Source organism: Dermacentor variabilis, chromosome 1 (assembly GCF_050947875.1).
Source record: "Dermacentor variabilis isolate Ectoservices chromosome 1, ASM5094787v1, whole genome shotgun sequence".
Lineage (NCBI taxonomy): Eukaryota > Metazoa > Arthropoda > Arachnida > Ixodida > Ixodidae > Dermacentor > Dermacentor variabilis.
This window is the reverse complement of record NC_134568.1, coordinates 7,632,129-7,656,016: the sequence shown is the minus strand read 5'-3', so window position 1 is coordinate 7,656,016 and position 23,888 is coordinate 7,632,129. Positions and strand designations below refer to the sequence as shown.

The 23,888-nt window shown below is 47.9% G+C and overlaps 1 protein-coding gene across 1 annotated transcript in view; it reads right to left on the bottom strand.

Annotated features, from left to right (window-relative positions):
• The window catches only part of LOC142569993 (uncharacterized), a 175,346-nt gene that overhangs the window by 54,010 nt on the left and 97,448 nt on the right, over nucleotides 1-23,888 (bottom strand). The window contains exons 5-7 of the mRNA XM_075678636.1: nucleotides 12,579-12,781; nucleotides 2,985-3,153; nucleotides 1,988-2,159 (exon numbers count right to left, since the gene is read on the bottom strand). Of these exons, the coding sequence (XP_075534751.1) occupies nucleotides 1,988-2,159; nucleotides 2,985-3,153; nucleotides 12,579-12,781 (544 nt within the window). The remainder of the gene's footprint in view (nucleotides 1-1,987; nucleotides 2,160-2,984; nucleotides 3,154-12,578; nucleotides 12,782-23,888) is intronic.

The window sequence follows — 23,888 nt, the reverse complement described above, 5'->3', positions numbered from 1 at the left end:
AGATGCATCCGAAGTCAGCACTTTGAACCTTCCACCACGTGCCTATGAGGAACATACTCCTGAACAGAAGAAGAGACGAAGAAGGGTAACTTTAACCAACCAACTAGCCAAAGAGTCCATGTTTCAAAGACGTTTTGAGCTTTTCTTCCCCCCTTTGTTCATTTAAGCGTTGTCCAAATGTTGTCAATACGTTAGAACACTGTTCATCACGGAGATTATTAGTTATGATTGCGGCGGCGAGCAGAAGAAATGCTTCATAGTGTTCTTATCAATATTTTCGACGTTCCCCATGAGAGTGCAGCGAACACTTCGGAGTGTGTCGATCTGGAACCCCAACGGTGAGTGCTTGTAGCAAACCGTGCACCATAGTAAGAATTGGAAGATCCGATTTTTCGGCGGTGATGTCCCAGATGCAATGTTCACAGTACATGTTTGTATTGCTTCACCTTTCAGTCGTTGGATTTCTGTCTTGACATTCTTTTTCCGCTCTGAGCATAAACCCTCATTTATGAAAACCTCCGCTGAGGGATTTTTGCGAATGTATTGAGCAAGCACATTCAAAACCCATTCAGGGATGCTCACAGGCCACACCTTGAACCGAGCCTTCACACAAGATGGCTGAGCTCACAGTACCGTCTTTGTGGTTTAATTTTAAAGTTTATTTTTCCATTGCTTAGTATATCGAACCGGTCTTTAAAGCGAATATTTGTTTGTCTCTTCAGCCCCCCCCCATGCACGTGCTGGCTGGGACAGGGGGTATGTGCGACTAGGCGGGTGCCACTGGGCGAACCTTCGTGACCCATCCGCCAGAATGTGTATGAGCCCCTGGCCAGATGCCCCAATAGACAAGCAGAATAAGAGGCAGCAAGTGAAGTCGGCAACAGAAGCAGCCTAGTGTGCATAAATAGGTGAAAAATAATTGTACACAAGCGTGCACTGAGCGAGGTGTATTTCGGAAAAAAAGTGAAGTTCACAACAGAAGCATCCGACAGTAGATAAAGAACTCCAGGTAAAATATATGGGACCCGAACCTTCAGCGAGGAACGTCGAGCTACACAGAAGGAAAGAAGAGGTGAAAACGTTTCATTAAACTTGAAATTAAGCTTCGCTTATCACCGATTCCCACAATATGTGTGTCATCCGCCGAATTTTCTGTGGTGTACTTGAGAGAGTATTACTTCTTCAGTCTTATAGTATGCCAGTCTATTCACGTACACAAAGCGGAAACAAGTTTGTATCTACAATGGAACTGCGGCACAGATGTGAAGAATACGTATGGCCAGTGTCAGGGCTAGATTGATATCTTTACCTTCAGTACGAGGCAATATAGCTTATCTAGCAGTTAATAAACAACCTGGTTGCAAATTTCCCAACACTTCGTTTTGCCTCTGTAGCAGCGCGTACGGCTGAAGCCTCTTGAGCCTGCGCACGCATTTCATGAAAATCCGTAAGAAAATACATATACTTCTCAGTGCAGTTTTCGCCCATAATACGCAATCTAGTACATGCTCGGTAAAAAAAATATAGCATTGAAATTTCAAGGCACAGAAACCTTCCGCGATTATGGAATGTATCACTTTACTTTCCTCCGATTATCGCATTGACAACTTTAAAACTTCTTTCTATGTATGCCAGCATACCCAGTACGTGAGAAATTCATTTCGATAGTGCCTGCCCTCCTGACTCCGTCTTACGTCCTTACCCCTCACACGTGGCATGTTTTGCTGGCATGTTTTGTTGTCAAACTTCTACAATAATTATGTAATAATAAACGCCTGTGCTAACAGGCTTTCCTTGTTTCACGTGCGGATTTTATGCTTTCCAGAGTCACAGCCTTTCAAAGGCAATCCCGTTCTCAACGGTGAAAACGCGTACGCGTATGATCGGACAGCCCGGATGCGCACATAGGCAGGCACCATAGAGTAGTTAAGAGCACTGACTTCAAAGCCCTTCAAACGCCGTGTTCATCAATCTATCTCCGACGTACCTTGTGATAATTCCTTCAAGCCCAACTTCCTGCGGATGCTCTTGAGAACGGATGGGCTCACTGTACCACCACCAACTAGAAGTTTTTTCACGCTACTCCTCTCGAAGTCCCCATATTGTGACCACTGATCAAGTTGACGTACGGCTGAGGGGTACATCGCAACGGTTGTCGGCTGTTAAAAAAATACACAGCATACAAAATGTGATCAACTGCTTCGTGTAGGATTAGCGCTACGGTATGGCTTATGTTTATGGCTTTTTTATATTTAAAAGGGAAGAAAGGAAGAAAAAATGTTTATTCTTCTTTCCCGCTACGATAGCGAAATATGTTGACGCTAAACCATCAAATAGTAGTTGCTCCTTCGAGCTATATTTCCACGTAACTTCTTTTACGAAAAAGTTCAGAGTGCTGGTTCTCTATCTTGGGCTTGATAGAAGACAAGAGAGTAAATATAACCTTTCTTCCTCGATTTCTATCGTTTCTCATTTCAAAACATACAGAGTCATGGAAAGTTAGAAATATTTTTCAGCTTGGATAACGCATACCATAGCGAAAAGGTCGGCCCATTAGGGCGTGTACCGTATTAGACTAGAAAAACAACTTTAGATCTTCAGGGAATGTACTCGGCTATTAGTAAAAAAGTGGACTTATATATTCGGCAAGGAACCTGTCTTGTTCCACAGAAACTTCGTACCCATGTGACATTCATATAGTTCCTTGGATCGCTACTAGGTCCTCCGTGAGGCATTTAATGCTTACATGTATTTTTTATGCGTAAGTACCCAACCCTCTGAAACTGCGCAATTCATTGAGAACATTAAACGTTTTTCTTTTCAACGTGGTGTGGCCCCACAACAGTTCTGCATTCTGTGTCCAGTGAAAGGAAATTCTAGATTTCTGAGTATCGTGTTGGTGTTGCAAAGAGGCCAGTAATGCAATTCTAACGGTGTTCATTATTTATACTAATGCTGACTTGTCTAGATTACGACGGAGTTACCTTGTGTCTCTGTATGACGGCTAACGTTGAGCCAATGTCAAATAAGGCACGAAAAACCACTTTGCTGCCAAGTCCGAGATAGCAAAAGACAGCCCAGAAGCCGCCGATGTGCATCATTGTAGATGGGAACCACAAGGAATCTCCCCTCTCGAATGTGGGGTCTTGATACCTGTGAACAACACACGAATAAAATGGATAACTAGTGCCTACCTTAATACGAATGTGCTAAGCTTGTAAACGTTGACAACAAAAATTGGAGGACGCTTAAGCTTCGCCTTCAAGAGTGGAACGCGACAGCGTTCCCATCGACCCGCCAAGGGGTGTAAGACAATGCGCTACGGCGCAGGGAGCACTTACGAGGCGCCCCGCATCGGACTTTGCGCCCACCTATCACACGGAGAGCGTCGAGCAACGCAGTGTTCGGCGCGGCAACGAAACGTGCGCCTGAGCAAACGGAACGAACCAAAGAACTCGGTGTCTCGGAGGGGGAAACGATCTACGCCAGCCAAACGTCGTGATCGGCACGGGCAGAGAGATAGATAGATAGTAATCTAAAGAAAGGAACGGCGCTTGATTCTACAACCCGCGTGGGAGCACGGCGAAGCGTCTTCAGGGGAGAGGGAGTCGGGGCTGCGACGCGCCTGGCACCGGTCCGAGCACAGCCCCAATGCGCGCATGGTGCGCCACATGTCGGGGCAGCGCCGTACATTGAGAGGAGGGGGTCTTCTGTGTTTGCCGCAAGATGGCTCTGCGTGTGCGGTAAGCGCAGAAGAAATGTAGAGGAAACGTACTTCGCTACTCGTGTAAATGCGACTTCTGTAAGTTACATGCTCATAATTACCGACATACACCGCAGTATAACTTTCTACGGCAAGTTTTTAAGGCAACACCGCGTTTACTAGAAGCGCGTTTGTACCGCTTTCAAGCATCGAACTCGTGGCTCAGTGGTAGCGTCTCCGTCTCACACTCCGGAGACCCTGGTTCGATTCCCACCCAGCCCATCTTGGAAGTTGCTTTTATTTATGAAGTGCCTGCCGTGATTTATCGCTCACGGCCAACGCCGCGGACACGGACACCGACGACACCGGCTTTTCTGCGACACGAGCTCCTTAACGCTATCGCGTTAAAATGCCGAATGATCTGCCTCTATCTTATGATTAAATGGCGCGAACAACGAAAGCGCTTTGAGTGGAGGTGTCTTTTCTATGGTGTGCCAAGCGGTAGTGAACAAGTTAGCGAATACAGGGGCGCTATAACATAAAAATATTCCAAACTTTTCTATTCCAATTCTGCTATCAGCCCTCCACGATTTGACCCGCGCCCACTTCACCTGTCTGTCACGCGACGTCACGAAAACCGCGATACCTCCCCATCTGATATGATGTGTACACACTGATTATGCATGATTTGACAGAAAAAAGAAAAAAAAACAGTTATTTCTGATTCGACCCCTTTTCGCCATTACCCCTCGGCTATTGGTAAAAAGTTTTCGGGCTGCACCCACTTCACCTGCCTGTCACGCGACGTCACGAAACCGCACAAGCTCACCGCATCGAAGTGACGGGTACGCGATAAAGATGCATTAATATGCTGAACAAAACTGAATTTTCTTCGGAATAGCCGCAGGCTGCCCCGCTCCGAAAGGAAGAAAAGATGGCTGCCACCGATCGCTGAGACGCTGGCTACTCGCACCTGCCGGAGAGCATGGGTGTATTTGCGTATAATAAATCTTCTTGCGTGGCCGTGTAACGTTTTCGAGCCCGTTCGGCCCGTTTACCACCTCATTCTGCCAACTCTTCTTTGCTGAGGGTCAGTTTTAGCGTCATTATTAAGCTTCCGTTGCATGCCGCCGTGATTTCCGACCAGCCACCACAAGGTAAGTAAGGGAAAGCCGACCAATCGCACACGCCGGCACCACCCTCTTCATCCGTTTATCGATTTTCAGTGCACTGGCTCTGCCCCAGTGAATCCCTCTCCACTTGAGCGTTCTCCTCGCCTCTTGTCAGCCAATCAGATACGACAAGCCGCTCAGTTTAGGCAACGTTATTCGTTTTTCAAGCAAGCAAAAGTGACCTCCTATGAGCGAGGAGAGCGTTCGATTGGTCTGTTCAGACAACCCTGCGGGTGACCGCCCGGTGCTTGCGTCGGTGGTTACGCAACTTTGACGTCAGGAGATCGGAATAGAAACATATTGGAATAGTTTTACGTTATAGGACCCCAGTAGTTCCTTTCTCGCTCTTTTCAAAAAACCTCTAATCAAGCACCTGTACCATGAGCACCATTGCTTGGGTTTGTCCTGCTCAAAAAAGGCGAAAACACATAAAACGCCACATTTAGTCGTATACAGGTATACTGTCAGCGAAGATGTAACCTCGAATTTGACGCATACAATATTTTTTTGCCTATGTCGATGCACATTGCAGTAGCTAGGTTGGCAGGTAGGACTCTGTCACACATCGTTATGAGGAACTTAAATATAAGTACGTACCGAGGGTGAGATTTATAGCTTAGGCTTTCCAGTACAACTCTCCGACCCTCTCAGGTTTAGACCACAAGCACGCGCACACTCTCTCGTGTAGAAACCAACGAGAACTCTGAGACAATTAGAGCGCACGTCTCATCGCATAGAACTTGCGAGAGCCGTACCCTAGCGCACGAGAGCACCAAGCGGTGCGCTGCTGTTTCTGTCAGGCTAAATACACAGGAAGGAAACGCACAAATAATGTACAGTCCACGTTAGCACTGTATTATGCGTACTTATTGTAGCATAGCAAAACTGTGACTTATAAAATCGAGAGTGTACCCGTTTCTCTTATTCTTACATCGTGGGAGATAGTGCTTTGAGGCCCTGTGTTAAACAGTGCCACCGTCGGGATCAGTCTACATTCGCGAGTCCTTTTCACGCAGCGTTTAGCGTTACGTAGGCACTGAGCGACAGTCCACCGCTTTCAGGATCAAGCCATGTCGTAGCGAAACATGACGATTTCCTCGCTGGAGTAAAAAATTCACCGATGATGACAATACTCTCTAATCCGAAATTTGAGCGCAACTGTATGAGTGTTTTCATTTCGCGGTATATTAGCTGGCGGGGCCAATCTGTCTCGTGCGCCACGATGCAAAAGGATCGAAGTATGGCGCGACTGCCACAATAATCGGGAGATCGCCAGAGGCAGTGCGTGGGCGACGCGCGGACGCGATTCACAGCAACAGCAGCAGCCACTGACAGACCTCCGCTGATTTAGCCCTTTGTTTCAAGATATGGTATTGGTGACGTCATCGCTGAGCAGACGACGCGTGCTACTCTAGCGCCATCTCGTAGCCATTGTCGCCGCAAAACCCATCTAGCGCGGCACTACGCTTTTGTTCTCACGCTTATGCCATACCCTCCTCCTCTGCTTTCCGCCTCATCGTTCCGCAGCACCCTCCTCCTCCACTTTCCTCCGCGTGCTCTCTTCGCTATCGCCGTCTTTCATCCGCGCTCCGTGTTGGCTCTTTCATGCTTCGCGATGTCGTTCATTGTGTTACGAGGACGCCAAGGGATGACACCAACGCCGACACTTTATTAGATCAGCTGCACACGACGCAAGAGTTGGCCGGACGAGAAATGCGCAAAGCCCAAAGTAATGCAAAGCTTCACTACAACAGGACTGCTCGGGTGCCACGCTTTGAGGTAGGAGTTCAAGTAATAAAGATACGTCCGTCACCGAAAAACAAGCTGAGAATACAGTGAAAAGGGCCGGCTGACATCTTTCAGAAATTATTTGATACGAATTACATAGTAACAGTTCCAGGTAGGAGAGGGACTCACCAGGTGTACCACAACAATGTACTGAAGCCCTATAGGCAGAGAGAGGCCATCGTAAACATGTTCCTCAAGGTGCCCGAAGATGTACCGCTTGACTTTCACGAGTTGGCACCAGCGATGGTAGCAGGCGTAGGCGAAACCATAGATGACCTTGCACAGCAAGCCAAGCTCGACCTCCATCTGAAGATTGAGCTGTGGGAACTCATGTACGAGTACCAAGATAGGCTTTCGGACAAGTCGGGACTGCGGACCACAGTTGTTCGTAATGTTGGATTAACCTCATTGGAGCCTGTAGGTTCGAAGCCGTATCGTGTTTCACCACGCAAGCGAGAGGTCATGGCGGCAGAAATAACAAAGATGTTGGAGCTAGGCGTAATCGAACCGGGAAATGATAATCATACTTCACCTCTTATCTTACCTGAAGTGCCCGGAAAGAAACCGCGACTTTGTATTTATTACCGGAGGCTCAACCTGTTCACGAAGGATCAATCCTATGGTATGCCTCATATCGAAGGAAGGCTTGAGAAAGTGAGCCGCTCCGATTTTTACTGCACCCTAGACTTAGGGGTTAGTGGCAGGTTCTGTTGACTGACCAGGCGAGCAGGAATGCCGCATTTATTTCTCCATTGGCAACGTTTCGGCCAAAGGTGATGAGCTTTAGATTGAAAAACGCTCCCTGTTGCTTTTCGACCCGTGATATGAAGGATTCTGCACTGCCGTATCGATGATATCGCGACCTTTTTGGCATCATGGACAAAACACCTGACGCATTTGCAAGCGGTACTGTGCCTCCTGCGCGAAGCTAACTGCCAAGGCGACGAAGTGCCAATTGAGGCGTGCCGAAGTAGCGTAGCTAGACCACGTGATAGTTCAGGGCCGCCGCCGGCATTACGATGTCAGACTAGCTGCGATGAATAATTTTTCACAACCTCTCACTAAACCGGGCTTCTTGGGGTAGCAGGATATTACCAGAAGTATATTCCGCGTTACGCCGATGTCGCAAGCCCTCTGGCTGATGCGCTGAGAAGAAATTGGAGGACGCTTAAGCTTCGCCTTCAAGAGTGGAACGCGACAGCGTTCCCATCGACCCGCCAAGGGGTGTAAGACAATGCGCTACGGCGCAGGGAGCACTTAAGAGGCGCCCCGCATCGCACTTTGCGCCCACCTATCACACGGAGAGCGTCGAGCAACGCAGCGTTCGGCGCGGCAACGAAACGTGCGCCTGAGCAAACGGAACGAACCAAAGAACTCGGTGTCTCGGAGGGGGAAACGATCTACGCCAGCCAAACGTCGTGATCGGCACGGGCAGAGAGATAGATAGATAGTAATCTAAAGAAAGGAACGGCGCTTGATTCTACAACCCGCGTGGGAGCACGGCGAAGCGTCTTCAGGGGAGAGGGAGTCGGGGCTGCGACGCGCCTGGCACCGGTCCGCGCACAGCCCCAATGCGCGCATGGCGCGCCACATGTCGGGGCAGCGCCGTACATTGAGAGGAGGGGGTCTTCTGTGTTTGCCGCAAGATGGCTCTGCGTGTGCGGTAAGCGCAGAAGAAATGTAGAGGAAACGTACTTCGCTACTCGTGTAAATGCGACTTCTGTAAGTTACATGCTCATAATTACCGATATACACCGCAGTATAACTTTCTACGGCAAGTTTTTAAGGCAACACCGCGTTCACTAGAAGCGCGTTTGTACCGCTTTCAAGCATCGAACTCGTGGCTCAGTGGTAGCGTCTCCGTCTCACACTCCGGAGACCCTGGTTCGATTCGCACCCAGCCCATCTTGGAAGTTGCTTTTTATTTATGAAGTGCCTGCCGTGATTTATCGCTCACGGCCAACGCCGCGGACGCCGACACCGACACCGACGACACCGGCTTTTCTGCGACACGAGCTCCTTAACGCTATCGCGGTAAAACAGAGCCGCAAACGGTGCAGTGTGACGAAGCCAAGATAACGCCTTTCCGTACAGTAAAATGGGCTCTGACGTGTCAACCAGTGTTATACGCGCCTCATTATTCTGAGCGATTCATTGTTCAGTGCGACGCGGGTGATCGCGAATGGGAGCGGTGCTCTGTGAAAAGGGAGATAATGACGATGATCACCCCGTATTCTACGCCAGTAGGAAGCTTGCTGCTCGTAAGGAAACATAAAGTGTTTCTGAAAAGGAATACGCGAGCGTTGTGTGGGCGGCGCAGAAGTTAGCCTGTTGCATCACTGGTTAAAGGTTCACCATCGAGACGGACCACTGTCCTCTTACGTGGCTGCAATCAATGTCCCCCATAATCGGTCGTCTCTTGCGCTGGAGCTTCGCGCTTCCGCACTGCAATTTTCACATTCGCTACGAGAAAGGTAAACTCAATAAGAATGCAGATGGCATGAGTCATTGCCCTTGGTGTAGCGAAGGCCTCATGTTCACTCTGGCTTCCGTGTCATTTTTCAGAAAAGGCACAATAACAGAAAAGGCACAATAACACTACGAGGCCGGCCGAACGACTCCAGGGAATGCACGTGCTACAAACAAGGGGTTGGTCAGCATGGAAGAAAATTACGCTACTGAAACGTGGATCTGTCGCCCACTGGCTGCTGGCCTCTACGCGTCGGGATCTTCCTCCCCCGCCAGAGATGCTGTTACGATCGGCGTGTAGCAATGTTGTGCCTGGCGGCCCTTCTGGACAAAGGATTCACACCGGCGAGCGTGCAGCTACGGAATGAATTCACGCTTCATCGTCTTTTAGGTGCCCACGAGCTGGCGACGAAACCAGCGTCACGTCAACATAATTGAAAAGTGATTATGTGTTGCGTCTTCGTCTGTTGAAGAACCCGGAGCTGACGAACGAGATGTTCTGTTACCCCCAACTGTGAAGGTGTCATCGGCCAGGTGTAAACTAGTAATTGATGCACAGGCCCTACGCCGACAACTTCGTGGGAGCAGCATCGACCTCGGTTTCGCATGAAATCGCATCTTCATTGCATCGAAGGCGTGTCGAATGCTGGACACCAGAGGCGGGGTCCGGCGGGATGGTGCGACACCATGGGTGGGATTTTGTAGACTGTGCGACAGTTTCAATTGCCCGAGACGAAGGACACTGAATTCTCTCTTCGCACGAAAGAGGGGAATGGACTGTCTAAATAGGGGAGCTTGGCGTTTGAAGAGTGTGCTCGGAAATGGAAATACTTTTACATGTAGTGGGCTCCGAGAATCATGGAGCTCTTGTAAACAATCCTCATGTAAATTTGTACATAAAACTTGATTTTCTCTTCTCTTCTTTCCTACTTCGTTACGATAGAACAAAGAGTGCAAGTTTAGCACTGCTAATCGTCTCGCCCCTGCCATGGTCGCAATGGTCTCCCGAACGCTTGGGGCCTGCCGACAACGCACGCTACCCAGAAGTAGCACCGGTATAAGTCAACCGAGGTTCTAGTAACCTTCGTCGCAACACACCCATGAAGTGCAATTCAGCCCAGGTACCGTTTTAGTCAACTGTCTTTCAAAGGACAAGAGCACCATGGCGGTGTTTAATGTCTGGGCTGGCTATCAGTCATGACATCATCAGGTACGGTGTTGGAGATATCCGAAACTGAAGCGTCGAAAGGAAGTCATGATATAATTTAGTCTTACGAGTAGTTATGTGAGCCAGGAAACTGGCAGTGGTGTTCGCTCTACATCCTTTGTTTTACGCCCGGCAAACATCACGTAAACAACATATCTCACGCATAGCATCGAACCTACCATCTTTTGCTTCCAAGCTGAGTGCTCGTACCGCTACACGATGGTCACCTTCCGCAAGAAATGTATAATATGTGCATTGGGCGATGACATGCACCGACGTTTTTCTTTGGCAACATCTCGTGCCCCGTGACACAGCGGGCCTCTGTGGAATATTCGGTGCAGTGCGTTCATTCAGACACGGTGACCTCATTTTTTCCCTTGCATGAGTGGCTCGCATATCGACGATGGCTGACTGAAAAAGAATCGAATTGCACCCAGTAAAGGCCGCCTCGCGAGCAGGGCATGTCTCATGCGTCCTCCTAGCGAATGGATTGCGCTGCGAACAGCACGCATCTGTTCCTACGTGTACGCTGCTTGCTTGCTCACATTACTGAGCAGCCAGCGTTGTCCACGAATTCCAGGAGTATTCTTGGCGACTGTAGTTCTGTCAGTGCGGTCCAGAGCTACCATGGGATTCTTTCTAAGACCATGCGGAATTATCCAAACATATCTCGTCCTAGGCGGTTCATAACCGCTGTTGGCTATAATTGAGCTAAGGGTGTAAGGGTGTAAAGAGCCCTTGGCGTCATGTATTTTTTTCAGTGGGCGTCTCTTTCATTCACTAATCTTTGTTTTCCTTCATCACATGTGTTAGTTCGGAGATAGGCTGAGTGGGGGGGGGGGGCTTCCGATGCATGAATGGTTATACCGAAAAAACCTTTTGGGAAAAGATACGCACTGCCCCGTGTGCGCTGTTATGAAACTGTTCAGCTATATTTGGTTGCACCTGTCAAGAGGAGTGGCCAAAAAAATTATAAATTGTTTCGAAAGGCTAGTTATTGGACGATGAATCATTAAGAAATTTTGCCGTGTATAAAATATGTTCGGAAGATTTTTATTCTGCTTCCTCAACAAAATTCAAAATTAATCTGATTCTACCTACCTCAGTTCGTCTTTTTGTGCATTAAAGGGAAGTTGGTGCCGCATCTGATGGTGCCGCGTTTCTTGTTTCTTTCTTTTAGAGCGCCAGAAATTTGGCTGGAAAGGCTGCAACGTGTCGGTGGAGGTGTGGGAAGAGCGGCGTCGCCAACGCTCTGGTTGCCGCGCTTAAATCTATGCTGAGCCTAACGGCTGTAGAAGTTGTAGTCGGGTCGTAGGGATAAACTTGGGGGGACAGGACTAAGCGTGCAGGATTTATTCGCATATATTTACATTAGAACAAGGGATACATTCGACAGTCTAGCGTGACTCCCAAATGGAGCACGCAAGTCGAAGCATACAGCATGCGAGCACGAAGCTCCAAACACGCTGCTTCTCGAGCACGAGCACACAGCTCACAAGCACAATCACAGAGCACGATATCAGAGCCCACCCTAGCAGTGACAAACAGCTGCTTATAAACACTCCGTGCTCCCTAGATCCCTAGGTGAGGGAAAAATGTTCGACCCGCCATCGTAGCCAAGCCGCCTTTGAGCAGGAGGGCTTACACACATACTTCCGCACTGGTTTCACTGCCCCCATCGAGGTGAGACGGGCTTCGAAGAACTCGGGGATTACATCTTGAAAGGCGCGTAGGGAGGTGCCGCCAAATACCTTCCCTCGGGAACTCCCCCACACACGACAGACCAGGTCGGCGGTGGCGAGTTCAGCAACAAAGCCTGGTTCGTCGAACTCATCTCGGCCTTCCCGCGATGGAGTCGCTGACGCGGCATATTGTCCTCCTGCCAAAGTAGACCTAGTGGCGCCTTTCGGCAGGAAAAAGACGGTGGCTTCCTAGAAAATGTTGACGCCGCTGCCACAGCTGGCTGGCAAAACTTTGCATGTCGTCACCTTGCAGGCCATTCCTAACACGGTGCGGCGGATCTGAAATCACTCGGCAATGAACCGCACCAGCACTACTGCACATTGTTCAATGGGGTGTTTTGCAACGTCATTATCAGCAACGCAATCAGCTAGTAATCCTAGCCGCCTTAAGCTTTCTTTACCTTAACAACATTTGCATGACATAAATAATCTGATCTATATTATATTTAAATATGTTGCAATTTCCTTTTACATAGAAAGAAAACTTGAAACCTTACCCAAACGATATCACTTGGGCTATCAGGTTCCGGTGGGTCAGCTGCACGCCTTTTGGCAATCCCGTGGTACCACTCGAATATGCAATGAGAAGTGTCATGTCTGGAGTCTGGTTCAAACACGTATCGTTCTCTACGAGATCGGTTTCCTTCAGTTCCGAGAAATTGTGTGCCTCTTCGCATGACCCGTTGAGAGCAATGATCTCCTGAAATAACAATATTTGTGAAACAGTTCTGCTCATTACATTAAACAAAAAAACATGTATGTGCGTTGATATATATATATATATATATATATATATATTGTCGCAGCACTGCGCGGCTGCGGCTGAGGCAGAGAAAGACGAAGTAGAGTGTGCGCGCGTGACCTCGCGGTACTCTCGTGGGCTGGCCTGTAGCTTCCCTCTCGGACCTCGTTTCACCGTTTCACCCTGTAAATGAACATCATTCGTAACATCCTTGGTGGACGTGCGGGGTAAATCTTGGACGATCCTGGACGACCTAGCTCTACCAACTGTCCGACGGAGTAGGCGCTTGGCCGGTTTACGACCACAAGCAGCGGACATGGCCGATTCCGGAGAAGGCAATGACGACCCCACCTGCGGCGGACCAGACAGCAATCACGCAGGTCAGGCTGGCTACTGGACACCGCTGCGAGAGCCACCCACCTTTTCGGGGAAGGCCAACGAAGACGTCGACGACTGGCTTAAACACTACAACAGAGTGAGTCGCCACAACCACTGGAACTCTACGAAGCAGCTCGATAACGTGGTTTTTTTTCTCGCTGGCACCGCACTCCTCTGGTTTGAAAACCACGAGAGCGTTCTAACAAGCTGGGATAACTTTGTAGAAGAATTCACCAAGTGCTTCGGGGACCCAATCTCTAAGAAAAAGAAGGCTGAGCAGACGCTTTCCCGACGAGCTCAATTACCTGGCGAAACGTGTACAACGTACATAGAGGCTGTTCTGAAATTATGCGGAATCGTCAGCGCTACCATGACAGACGAAGACAAAGTAGGGCATCTGCTTAAAGGAATCGCTGAAGATGTTTATAATTTTCTTATAACGAAGGACGATCTTAGTACTCCGTCTGATCTGAAGAAACACTGCCGGGCGTTTGAAGCGCTGAAAATGAGAAGGATTGGGCCAAAGTTTGGACGATTGGACAATGTTACTACTGTTGCCAGTGTGTCCGTCCCAACCCACGACGACCTCTCCTCAGTGATTCGGCAAGTAGTTAAAGAAGAGCTTCAACGCCTTAAAGTTGTTGACGACGCTCATGTATGTCATCAGTGTGCATTTGATCATCGTTCTCGTGTGCCACCGTCCACCTGGGCACCTCAGAGTTTCCGAGAACCTCGCAGGACCTATGCTGATCGTACGGAGAGCAGCAACTTGCCACCGCAACCGACAAGTCTGGGACGCCGACAAGATGCACCATAACGATTTGTTCCGCGGGCTATTCCCTCCTACAACCAGCCTGAGAGTGCGTTTCTACCCATGACACCCATGTCACCGGTGTCACCCGCGACAAGCCGCGACTCCCGCACTTGCTACAGCTGCGGTGTGGCTGGACACATTGCTAGGTATTGCCACCGCCGCCAGCAGCGTGCTCCACGGTTTAATTCCTACACGCCCCGCGTGCCCGCTGATGAGCCCTGGCCATATCCCACTTCCTTCCAGCGGCTGCAGCAGGGACGCGCAAACCGCAGTGACTCCCCCGTTTCCGATCGCAGCCTGACACCACCACCGACACGACAACGACGCTCTCCATCACCTCGTCGTCGCTCGTCATCACCGCCGCCGCTGGGAAACTAGCTGGTGCGACCGACGGGGGTGAGGCCGCAATATGTTCATCTTCATCAAGACCCCCTTGTGTAAAATTGTTTAAAAACAAAGTGTGCGTTTTAGTTGACAATGTGAGTGCTTTTGCTTTAGTTGACACTGGGGCGGCAGTTTCTGTTATGAGCCTGTCCTTCAAAAATCGTCTTGGACAAAAAGTTATGTTTTCTTGGGATCGGAACGCTACCTTTCGTGGAGTTGGCGGGGAAATGTTACGCCCACTTGGGGTCTGTTCTGTTTCAGTTATGATAGGAGAGCAGACATTTAGAAGTGAATTTACTGTGCTTGCACGTACAACGCATGACATTATTTTAGGAATTGATTTCTTGCGTGAGTGGGGGGCAACTTTGGATTGTGGAAGTGGCGCGATTTCTCTTCGCCGCGACGCGCGAACTTCAATGACAGATAGCACCAGTGATGCCGCCGATGTTCTCACCGTGTCACAAGATGTGTGTTTGCCCCCTAAGACTGCAATGTTTGTACCTGTCACTACTTCTCGCCCTCGTACAGGTTCTTGTTGTGGTTTAGCCGAGCCCGATTATAACAACGCGCTCAAGAAAAATGCGATAGTCCCTCGCTCCCTCGTGGTTACCACTGATGGTTGTACTCGTTTGTGGACAGTGAATGTTTCAACCCAATCTATAACATTGCCGCTAGGACATAAACTGGCAAGTTTTGATGAACAAGCCATTGTCAGCGTCGGAACGGTCGAAATGTCAACTGCCGAAAAAAAATCCAACCCCGACTCCATCTATGATAATTCTGCTGACTTTAAGCGCATGATTGACAAGTCGCTGTCTTCTAGTGAGCAGTGTCTGCTGGAAGCTGTGCTCGCTCGCTACGCCACAGTGTTTGATTTTGCTCAAGGCCAACGAGCGTCCCATACACCACCGGCGTCTCGTATGCAACACCGCATCCATACAGGGCAAGCAACGCCAATTCGTCAGAAGCCCTACCGCGTTTCACCTTCAGAGAGAAAGGTCATCGCCGAGCAGGTCGAAGAAATGTTACAGAAAAGAGTGATCCACGAATCATTTAGCCCTTGGGCTGCTCCTGTGATCCTAGTCAAGAAAAAAGACAACTCATGGAGATTCTGTCTGGGCTATTTACAACCAGTTAAGCCACCGACGTTACCCTTTGAAAAAGTGGGCATCGACTTGCTTGGCCCGCTCCCAAAGACGTCAGCTGGCTACCGCTGGATTATAGTATGCGTAGATTATCTTACTCGCTACACGGAAACGGCGGCACTTCCATCTGCCACTGCAGCAGATGTCTCTTCATTTTTGTTGCATCACGTCATACTCCGTCACGGCGCTCCCCGTGTTGTCATCAGTGACCGTGGACGGCAATTCACCGCCGACGTCGTTGAAGAACTTTTGCGGCTTTGTGGTTCTGCATATCGTCATGCCACTCCTTACCACCCGCAAACCAATGGCCTCACGGAGCGGACGAATCGAACCCTTACCAACATGTTATCAATGTATGTCGCTGCTGACCACAAGAATTGGGACGCCGTCTTACCTTTTGTAACGTACGCGTACAATAGTGCCAAGCACGAAGTTACTGGATATGCGCCGTTCTTTTTGCTGTACGCCCGCGCACCCCAGAGCTTTCTGGACACTATTCTACCTTTATCGTGCCAACAGGATCCTTCCATCGCCCAAACTCTGTGTCGTGCTGAGGAAGCACGTCGACTGGCGCATCTTAGGACGTTGTCCTCACAAGGCAACAGCAAGATTCGCTATGATGCGCGGCATCTCCCCGTCAGTTTTACTCCCGGTGATTATGTTTGGTTGTGGACACCTGTTCGCAGAAAGGGATTGTACCGCAAGTTTCTCGCCACTTACACCGGACCATTCGTTATACTCAACCGCTTGAGCGATGTGAACTATGTCGTCGCCAAAGTGACGGCAAGTAATCGGCGTTCACGGGCGACGCAAGTTGTTCACGTGGCCAGACTCAAGCAGTGCCATCACAGGTCCCTTTAACTCGCCCGGCGAGCTTCGTCTGCCCCCGGGGAAAATGTCGCAGCACTGCGCGGCTGCGGCTGAGGCAGAGAAAGACGAAGTAGAGTGTGCGCGCGTGACCTCGCGGTACTCTCGTGGGCTGGCCTGTAGCTTCCCTCTCGGACCTCGTTTCACCGTTTCACCCTGTAAATAAACATCATTCGTAACAATATATATATATATATATATATATATATATATATATATATATATATATATATATATATATATATATATGTACAGAGTGGTTGGGAACAAATACAGAGACACAAACAATTTCAATAAGGAAAAGAGAGGAGTGCCTTCTCGGCAAGCTAAATAACTTGGGGAAACTTTGTCTGATCAGGCACACGCGGGTTCAATTCATTCCATTCTCTTACAGCTTGCGGGATGTAAGAGAACAAGAACGCGTTAATAATGCAGGAAAACTGTTCTATATATTTGGGTGCATCTGTCGAGTCTGGCGAGTGGTGCTGAAGTTGATGAAGTCTGAGTAGTTTAGCTTAAATTAGTTGTGGAGTAGCGTATACAAAAACTTCAAACGCTGTAGTTTCGCTCGTCTTCCCAGAGTGTGAAGGTCTGTACAGTCAGAGCTCAGTTGGTGAATTGATATGCTCGTAGCGGTTATAAAGAAAACGGACAGCTTTCCTTTGAATGCTTTCGAGTGCGTGGATGTTATTTTTCGTGTGCGGAAACCAAACTACATTCGAACATTCCAAGATCGACCGAGAAAATGTGACGTAGGCAAGGAACTTAGTTTGAAGTGCTGAATGGCGCAAGAGCCTCTTGAGAAAAAATAGTTTCTGAATTACTTTTCTGGTTACCTGTTGGATATGCGCAGTCCACGTCAAGTCGCAAGAAATGATGAGTCCTAAATAGCGATGTTCAGAATCACTTGTAATGATGACATTGTTAATGATATAAGGATAATCTAATTTGCTTTTTTTTCTTTGTAACAGACATTGAAACCGTTTTATCTAAATTTATTGACATCTGCCAATCTTTCCACGACTGCCCAACTTTATTTAATGCGGTATGGAGTTTAATTTGGGAATCAATGTACTGAATTTCTTGGTAAAGCACGCAGTCATCTGCAAAGAGTCGGATTTTAAGGTTAATTTCTTTCTCAATATCATTTATGATGAGTAAAAAAAAAAAGAGGGCAACTAGAACCGTGCCTTGAGGTACGCCGGAAACAACTGCAATAGGATCAGACGAATGGTCTCCAAAATGCACAAACTGCCGCCTGTTGCACAAATAATCACTTACCCAGCAAGCCACCAACTCATCTCCGAGTATGTTCGTAAGCTTGAAAATTAGTTTCGCTTGAGCGACACGGTCAAAGGCTTTTGATAAATACAGAAAGAGCATATCAAATTGAGACTGGTTGTTAAGTGCTTGTGCAAGGACATGAGTTATTTCTAATAGTTGAGTAACAGTGGATAACCAACTACGGAAGCTGTGCTGCTTTGGATGAAGGATATGATTATTTTCTATAAATTGTGTAATGAACTACAAGGTAATATTGGTACACGCGTGTGGTATTTGATTGTTTGAACGAGGCGCGTGGGCGCCATCGCTCGAGAATAGAGGAAGTAGAACGAACTGGACTTGCGCTGTAAGTCCAACCGGTCAGCGCTGCAACCGCTGTTGTAAATATAACCTGTAAATAGTTGCTCGTCTTACTGACTCGTCCTTCACGTAGCAATATGCTCAAGCATTTTGCAAAAAGTACAAGTCAAAGATATAGGCCGGTAGTTTGCTGGCGATGAAACTGCTCCCCATGTATGAATTGGAACAATTTTAGCAATTTTCCACTGTGCTGGGAGGCTACTTTTACCTATTTATTTTCAGTATATCAGATGCAAGAACTTGCTGATAGATTCTGCATACCGTTTTCAATTCCAATTCCGCTGTATATTGACATGTATACTTGTTCATCTTTGTCGGGCGGCCGTGTTTCGCGGCCCAGCATGGATGTATGGATGGATGCATGGATGTTATGAGCGTCACCTTTGGAACGGGGCGGTGGGTTGCGCCACCAAGCTCTTGCTATTATACTGCCAAATGTCCTACCTAGGTTAAACAATGAAAAAAGAAGAAAAAAACACTATGAACTACCACGCTAAAATTTTTTTAACAAACAAGTTATCATCCAAACGCCTACCTATTCTGAAGCCATTCTGAAGCTCTCCCAAAATGCCATTTTCCTCTGCCCATACTTGAAGCTTTAATTTGATTGCCTGCATTGCTAGCCTGTATATTACCGATGTAATGGTCAACGGTCTATACAAGTGAATTCTGTCTTTCTCCCCCTTACCTTTATAAATTAAATTCATTCATATTTGTCGCCAACTGTCTGGCATTCGTCTATCTTTTAAAGTTTTTTCCACTGCTTTCACCAGAGCGTCCTCACTTCTTGGTCCTAGTTCATTTATCAGCCTAACGGAAACCTCGTCTAGCCATGTGGCTGTGCGCTTAGGAATTTTCTCTTCCGCTTTCTTCCAGTTTAAATTTGTCAGCACCAGCTCCTTTTCCACTTGGGTCTCTTTCATCCTCTTTTTTTTTCTTCAAATACAACCTCGTCATTGCCTTGGAAAGATTCGGCAGTTACGCTTTGGGTGCAATTTATTGCCGCTTCTCCTTCCAGTCTGTTTTCATCTTCGTCTAGGATATGTTGTTGCATTGTTGTTGACTTCCTGCCTAATAATTTTATGTGATTCCAAAATATTCAAGGTGCGGCCGTCTTTTTCTCACGCATTTCTGACAACCAACGTTCAGTTTCACCTTTTAATTTTGCTTGCACCAGTATCTGAACCATAGACTTTTTCTCCCGGTATATTTTCCATTTACTGGTTACTTCATCCTGTGGCAGCTGCGCCTACTTTGCCTGCCTGTGCTCTCGAGATGCTTTCTGTCGTTCGGCGATCGCTTCTCGTATCTCCTTGTTCCACCAGCTTTTCGGTTTCTTTTTTCCTTTCTAACGAACATGTTGTTTCTCTTTCCGTATTTCTGTCGTTATTACACTTAGAAGCTCACCATATTCCTACTCTTTACTTGGCCATTTGCCAAGTTCTTCCTCAACTCTAGTGACTGTACTTACTATTTGTTCAGCGTTCAAATTTGGACTGACCATTTTGCTCTCCTTGCTCCGTTTCCCAACTACATATCCCATTTTCAAAATGATGCGTTTATGGTCACTCCCTATGCTGTTAAAGCCTTCCTCATCGATGACCATTTCTCTCAACTTATCATGAATTCCTTCTGTCATCAGAGAGTAATCAATGGTCGATTGCCGGTTTCCCACTTCCCACGTGATACGTCCTTGACACTTTGGCCCTGTATTCACGATAACAAGGTTATGTTGCTCACAAACGTCTAGCATCGACTTCCCGTTGTTGTCGCTATAGCCATCTAAATCCTGTAGGTGGGCATTCATGTCACCTAATAGGACAATTTCAGCACCATTCCCGACACCCTAAATATCAGCGCTTACGCATTCCACTAACTCTTCATTCTTCTCTGTGCAATTTTTTCCGGTCCACAAATACGCAACGCCCAGCCAAGTTTCTTTCCCACTCATCGTACCTGATAACCAAAGATGCTCTTGACATTGTGAATTTACTCTTTTCAATTTGGCTCCCTGAGAGATGAGCATTCCGACTCCCCCTCCCTTTCCTTCCGGCTTTGTTCTGTTGCACCCTTCCCAAACATAATTCTCAATAACTGGCGGCTCTTCTGAGTCTCTAAGGTGCGTTTCTGTAACCGCATATACCCCTCCTTGTTCTCTATGTAACTGCTCCTCAATCAATGCCCACTTTTCCTTTCTTCTGCCGCCCTGCATGTTTATGTCGCCTATTGCATGGCGAGCTCTATTTCTTGCTTTTCTCCTTTTTCTTCTATCGACGGAGATGCTCTTCTGATGTTTCGCTAGGTGACCTTCTTCATTAATATCTACTCTGACCTCCTGAGCGCTCGCGGGCCCCCTAAAGAAGCAACAGCGCGGCCACCAAGTCGCCAGCCTACTTCTCGTGCCAGCCTGTAAGTGAAGTGGATCCCGTCGCGCTTAAAACCACCACAACTTCTCACTTCCCTGTTTACTTAGACAACCACGAAGCCTTCCTCTGGGCTCATTTTCCATATTGCCGCACTATCAGATACTACGGCTCTTTGTACGTGACTGTCACGAACAGGCACCTCTGGCACCGTGCACACCACGATCTGCACCTGCGGGGATAGCTTGCGCAAGTCGTCCCCCCCTTCACCAAGCGCTGGGCTAGTCCTGGCCGTTTCCTCTTTAGGACGTCATTTAGCCCACCTGCTACTATGAAAAGGTTGCGCACGTAGGCAATTTCCGCGAACATTATTTTGCTCGCTCCTTGACAGAACCCAGTGTCCGCCCTAGAAATTTCCCTACCGCCACTCTATTGACGCCTTTCGCCCTCTCCACAATTGCTTTTGAGCACCCAGCCATTGAGTCGCCAACGATAATCACCCTTTCACTCTATCCTGCCTCGCCCTGCTTCCCTTTGTCCTTTTCTGCGTGATTCGGACTCGACAAGGGGCACTGCACCCTGGGCTCCTGCTTTTGCCGCTTGGCGGCCTCAAGGTAGGTGCCGTTCTTTCTAGTTAACCCTTCATTGCCCTGCATGTATTCCACGTATTTCGCTGATCATCCCTCACGTGTCGCGTCGGGGGTCTGCCTTCCATTGTCACGCACATTCTCGTTCACAATGGCGGCCCTGTGCAGCTTTTCCTCGGCTGCTTCAATTCAAGCCAACTACCTTCTGTGCATCACGCTCCCTGTTTAGCTCATTTTTGAGCTTTTGCGCCTGCTTGAGAAGCTCACCTTGGAAAGCATCCATTTTCTGCAGCGTAGTATCGACATCAAAATGTGTGCCGATTGATTCGATGCCTTCTCCATTCTCATCCGTCTCCTCATCTGCCTTGAGGGACCCCCAGCCCACTGCTTCCTTTCCCGTCTTTCTCACCATGTATTGCACGGCTTTTTGCAAATGCTACAATACCGGTTATATTGGGCATTTATTATATTGCTACTACTGATGCAAATACTATAATACTATATCAATGCAGAGCGCGTGCCTTTTAGCAAAGGCCGATCCGCACAGGATCCAAATGCTCAAAATGTCGCAAAGCAACTCTCACCATTGTTTCAAAAACAATCAATGCCGCGGAGACCGAAGGAAGGACACGCTCTCACACGCGCTGAAGCACGCGGCCACGCTCTCACTTTCCTACCAAAACACACACAGTAAAACCACTAATAGCTACTTGTGTTGCCATTTCCAAGCTACCATTTAAAGACTACAAACACTCAACGTCCAACCCGGCTGCACGTGTTGGAGCACGTGGCACGAAAGGACGCTCTAACCATCCTGCAAAACAAATGTACAGAAGCACACCCGCGCACCCGAAATACGAGAGACAAAGAAAAAGGGAAAGAAAAAGAAAACCGCCCAATTACTGTTTAAAGGCAAAAAATAAGCAAAGAAAAAACAGAAGCAAGCTCAAAGCATGCAGAAAAACTTATGATTTCATCGCCGCCACGGAGCCCCGAAAAGCACGTCCATTCGCCACAAAATCCAAACAAGACGAACAGGTTATAAAAGCGACACCAGCGGCCAATTGTTGAACGAGAGTGTGCTTAAGTCCTATATATAGATATATAGAGATATCTATATATATAGAGATATCTAGCAAATGTTATCGCACAGCGCCGGATGCGCCTGGATGTTACGGAAGTTTCTGGAACGTTATCGATGGTTCTATCCGCTGTCTGTCATCGAACTTTGTGTAATTTGATTGCTTGTATGCGCTACGCTAATCGTGTAGAACTTTGTGGAATACACGCGGGTCCCAGCGATTACTCTGGAACATTTATGGCGGTCGCTACCACGTGCCAAGGTATATATATACATACATATATATATATATATATATATATATATATATATATATATATATATATATATATATATATATATATATATATATATATATATATATATATACGGCAAAGTGCACCCGGCTGTGACATCGTTATATTATGTGCATTTATTATATTTCCTAGATTTGCATCCAATGCTTTACTATTTATCTTCGCGATAAATACGCTATGCTGGGTTAGGGTTTAAATAGAACGCGTGATAGAACTCATTCCAGTGAAGGTTAATTGTACTGGAAGTATTGCACATGCCATACGGACACGGTTTCCAGTTCGTGCCTCGTCCTTCTCTTTTTCGATGGTAACTGTTCGCACTTCACATGAAATATATTACAGCGAAGTTGTGTATGGCTAGCCGATTCATCCGTCCGTGCGTCTGTCTGTCGGTCGCCTGTGCGCCGAAAACAACTCCGGCGCAACCCCATGCGCATGCGCGAAAAAAAGAAGAGAGGCGCGCGATTAGTCAACACCACCTAGATAGCGTACCGCCTGTTTAGTCCGATCCATGACGTCACGCTAACTGGCTCGACATTTCCATTGGCAAGGTTGGTGTAATAAAAGCGGCGACGTCAAAATCACTGTTGCCTACTCGGAAGCATCTCCATTAGATTCTATGGCAGTCGGGCCAGGTAACGTGACGTCATGGATCGGACTGAAAAGACCTTCTGCTATCGCGACAGTGTTGGATTAGCTGCGCCAGAATTGACGTCGCTGCTCCCCGTCGCAGCCGAACGCGGGCGCAGCACTTTCTCTCCAGCTTCGAAATGGGTTGGTCACGCGTCATACGCACTCCTGAGCAGCAGGCAGCTTTCGATCAGCAACGCCGCGAGCAGAACCGAAAACGAGCTTGTCTGCTCTATGGCCCCAAAAATATTGGCTTGTCTGGCATCCACCGATGTTTCCGCATGACCGTGGTGGTGGCGCTGCGTGAAGTCTTCAGGTTCCCGAGTCTTGTTTGGATTCTGTCGCGAATGGACGTGCTTTCCGAGGCTCCATGGCGGCGACGAAATGATCAGTTTTTGTGCATGCTTTGAGCTTGCTTTTGTTTTTTATTTGCTGGTTTTTTGCCTTTAAATAGTAATTGGGGGGTTTTCTTTTTCTTTCCTCTTTTGTCTCTCGTATTTAGGGTGCGCGGGTGTGCTTCGTGTACATTTGTTTTGCAGGATGGTTAGAGCGTCCTTTCGTGCTACGTGCTCCAACACGTGCAGCCGGGTGGGACGTTGAGTGTTTGTAGTCTTTAAATGGTAGCTTGGAAGTGGCAAGGCAAATAGCTATTAGTGGTTTTACTGTGCGTGTTTTGGTAGGAAAGTGAGAGCGTGGCCGCGGGCTTGAGTGCGTGTGAGAGCGTGTCCTTCCTTCGGTCTCCCCGGCATTGATTGTTTTTGAAGCAGTGATGAGAGTTGCTTTGCGGCATTTTGAGGATTTGGATCCGGTGTGTATCGGTTTTTGCTAAAAGGCACGTGCTCTCCATTGATACAGTACGATAGTATTTGCATCAGT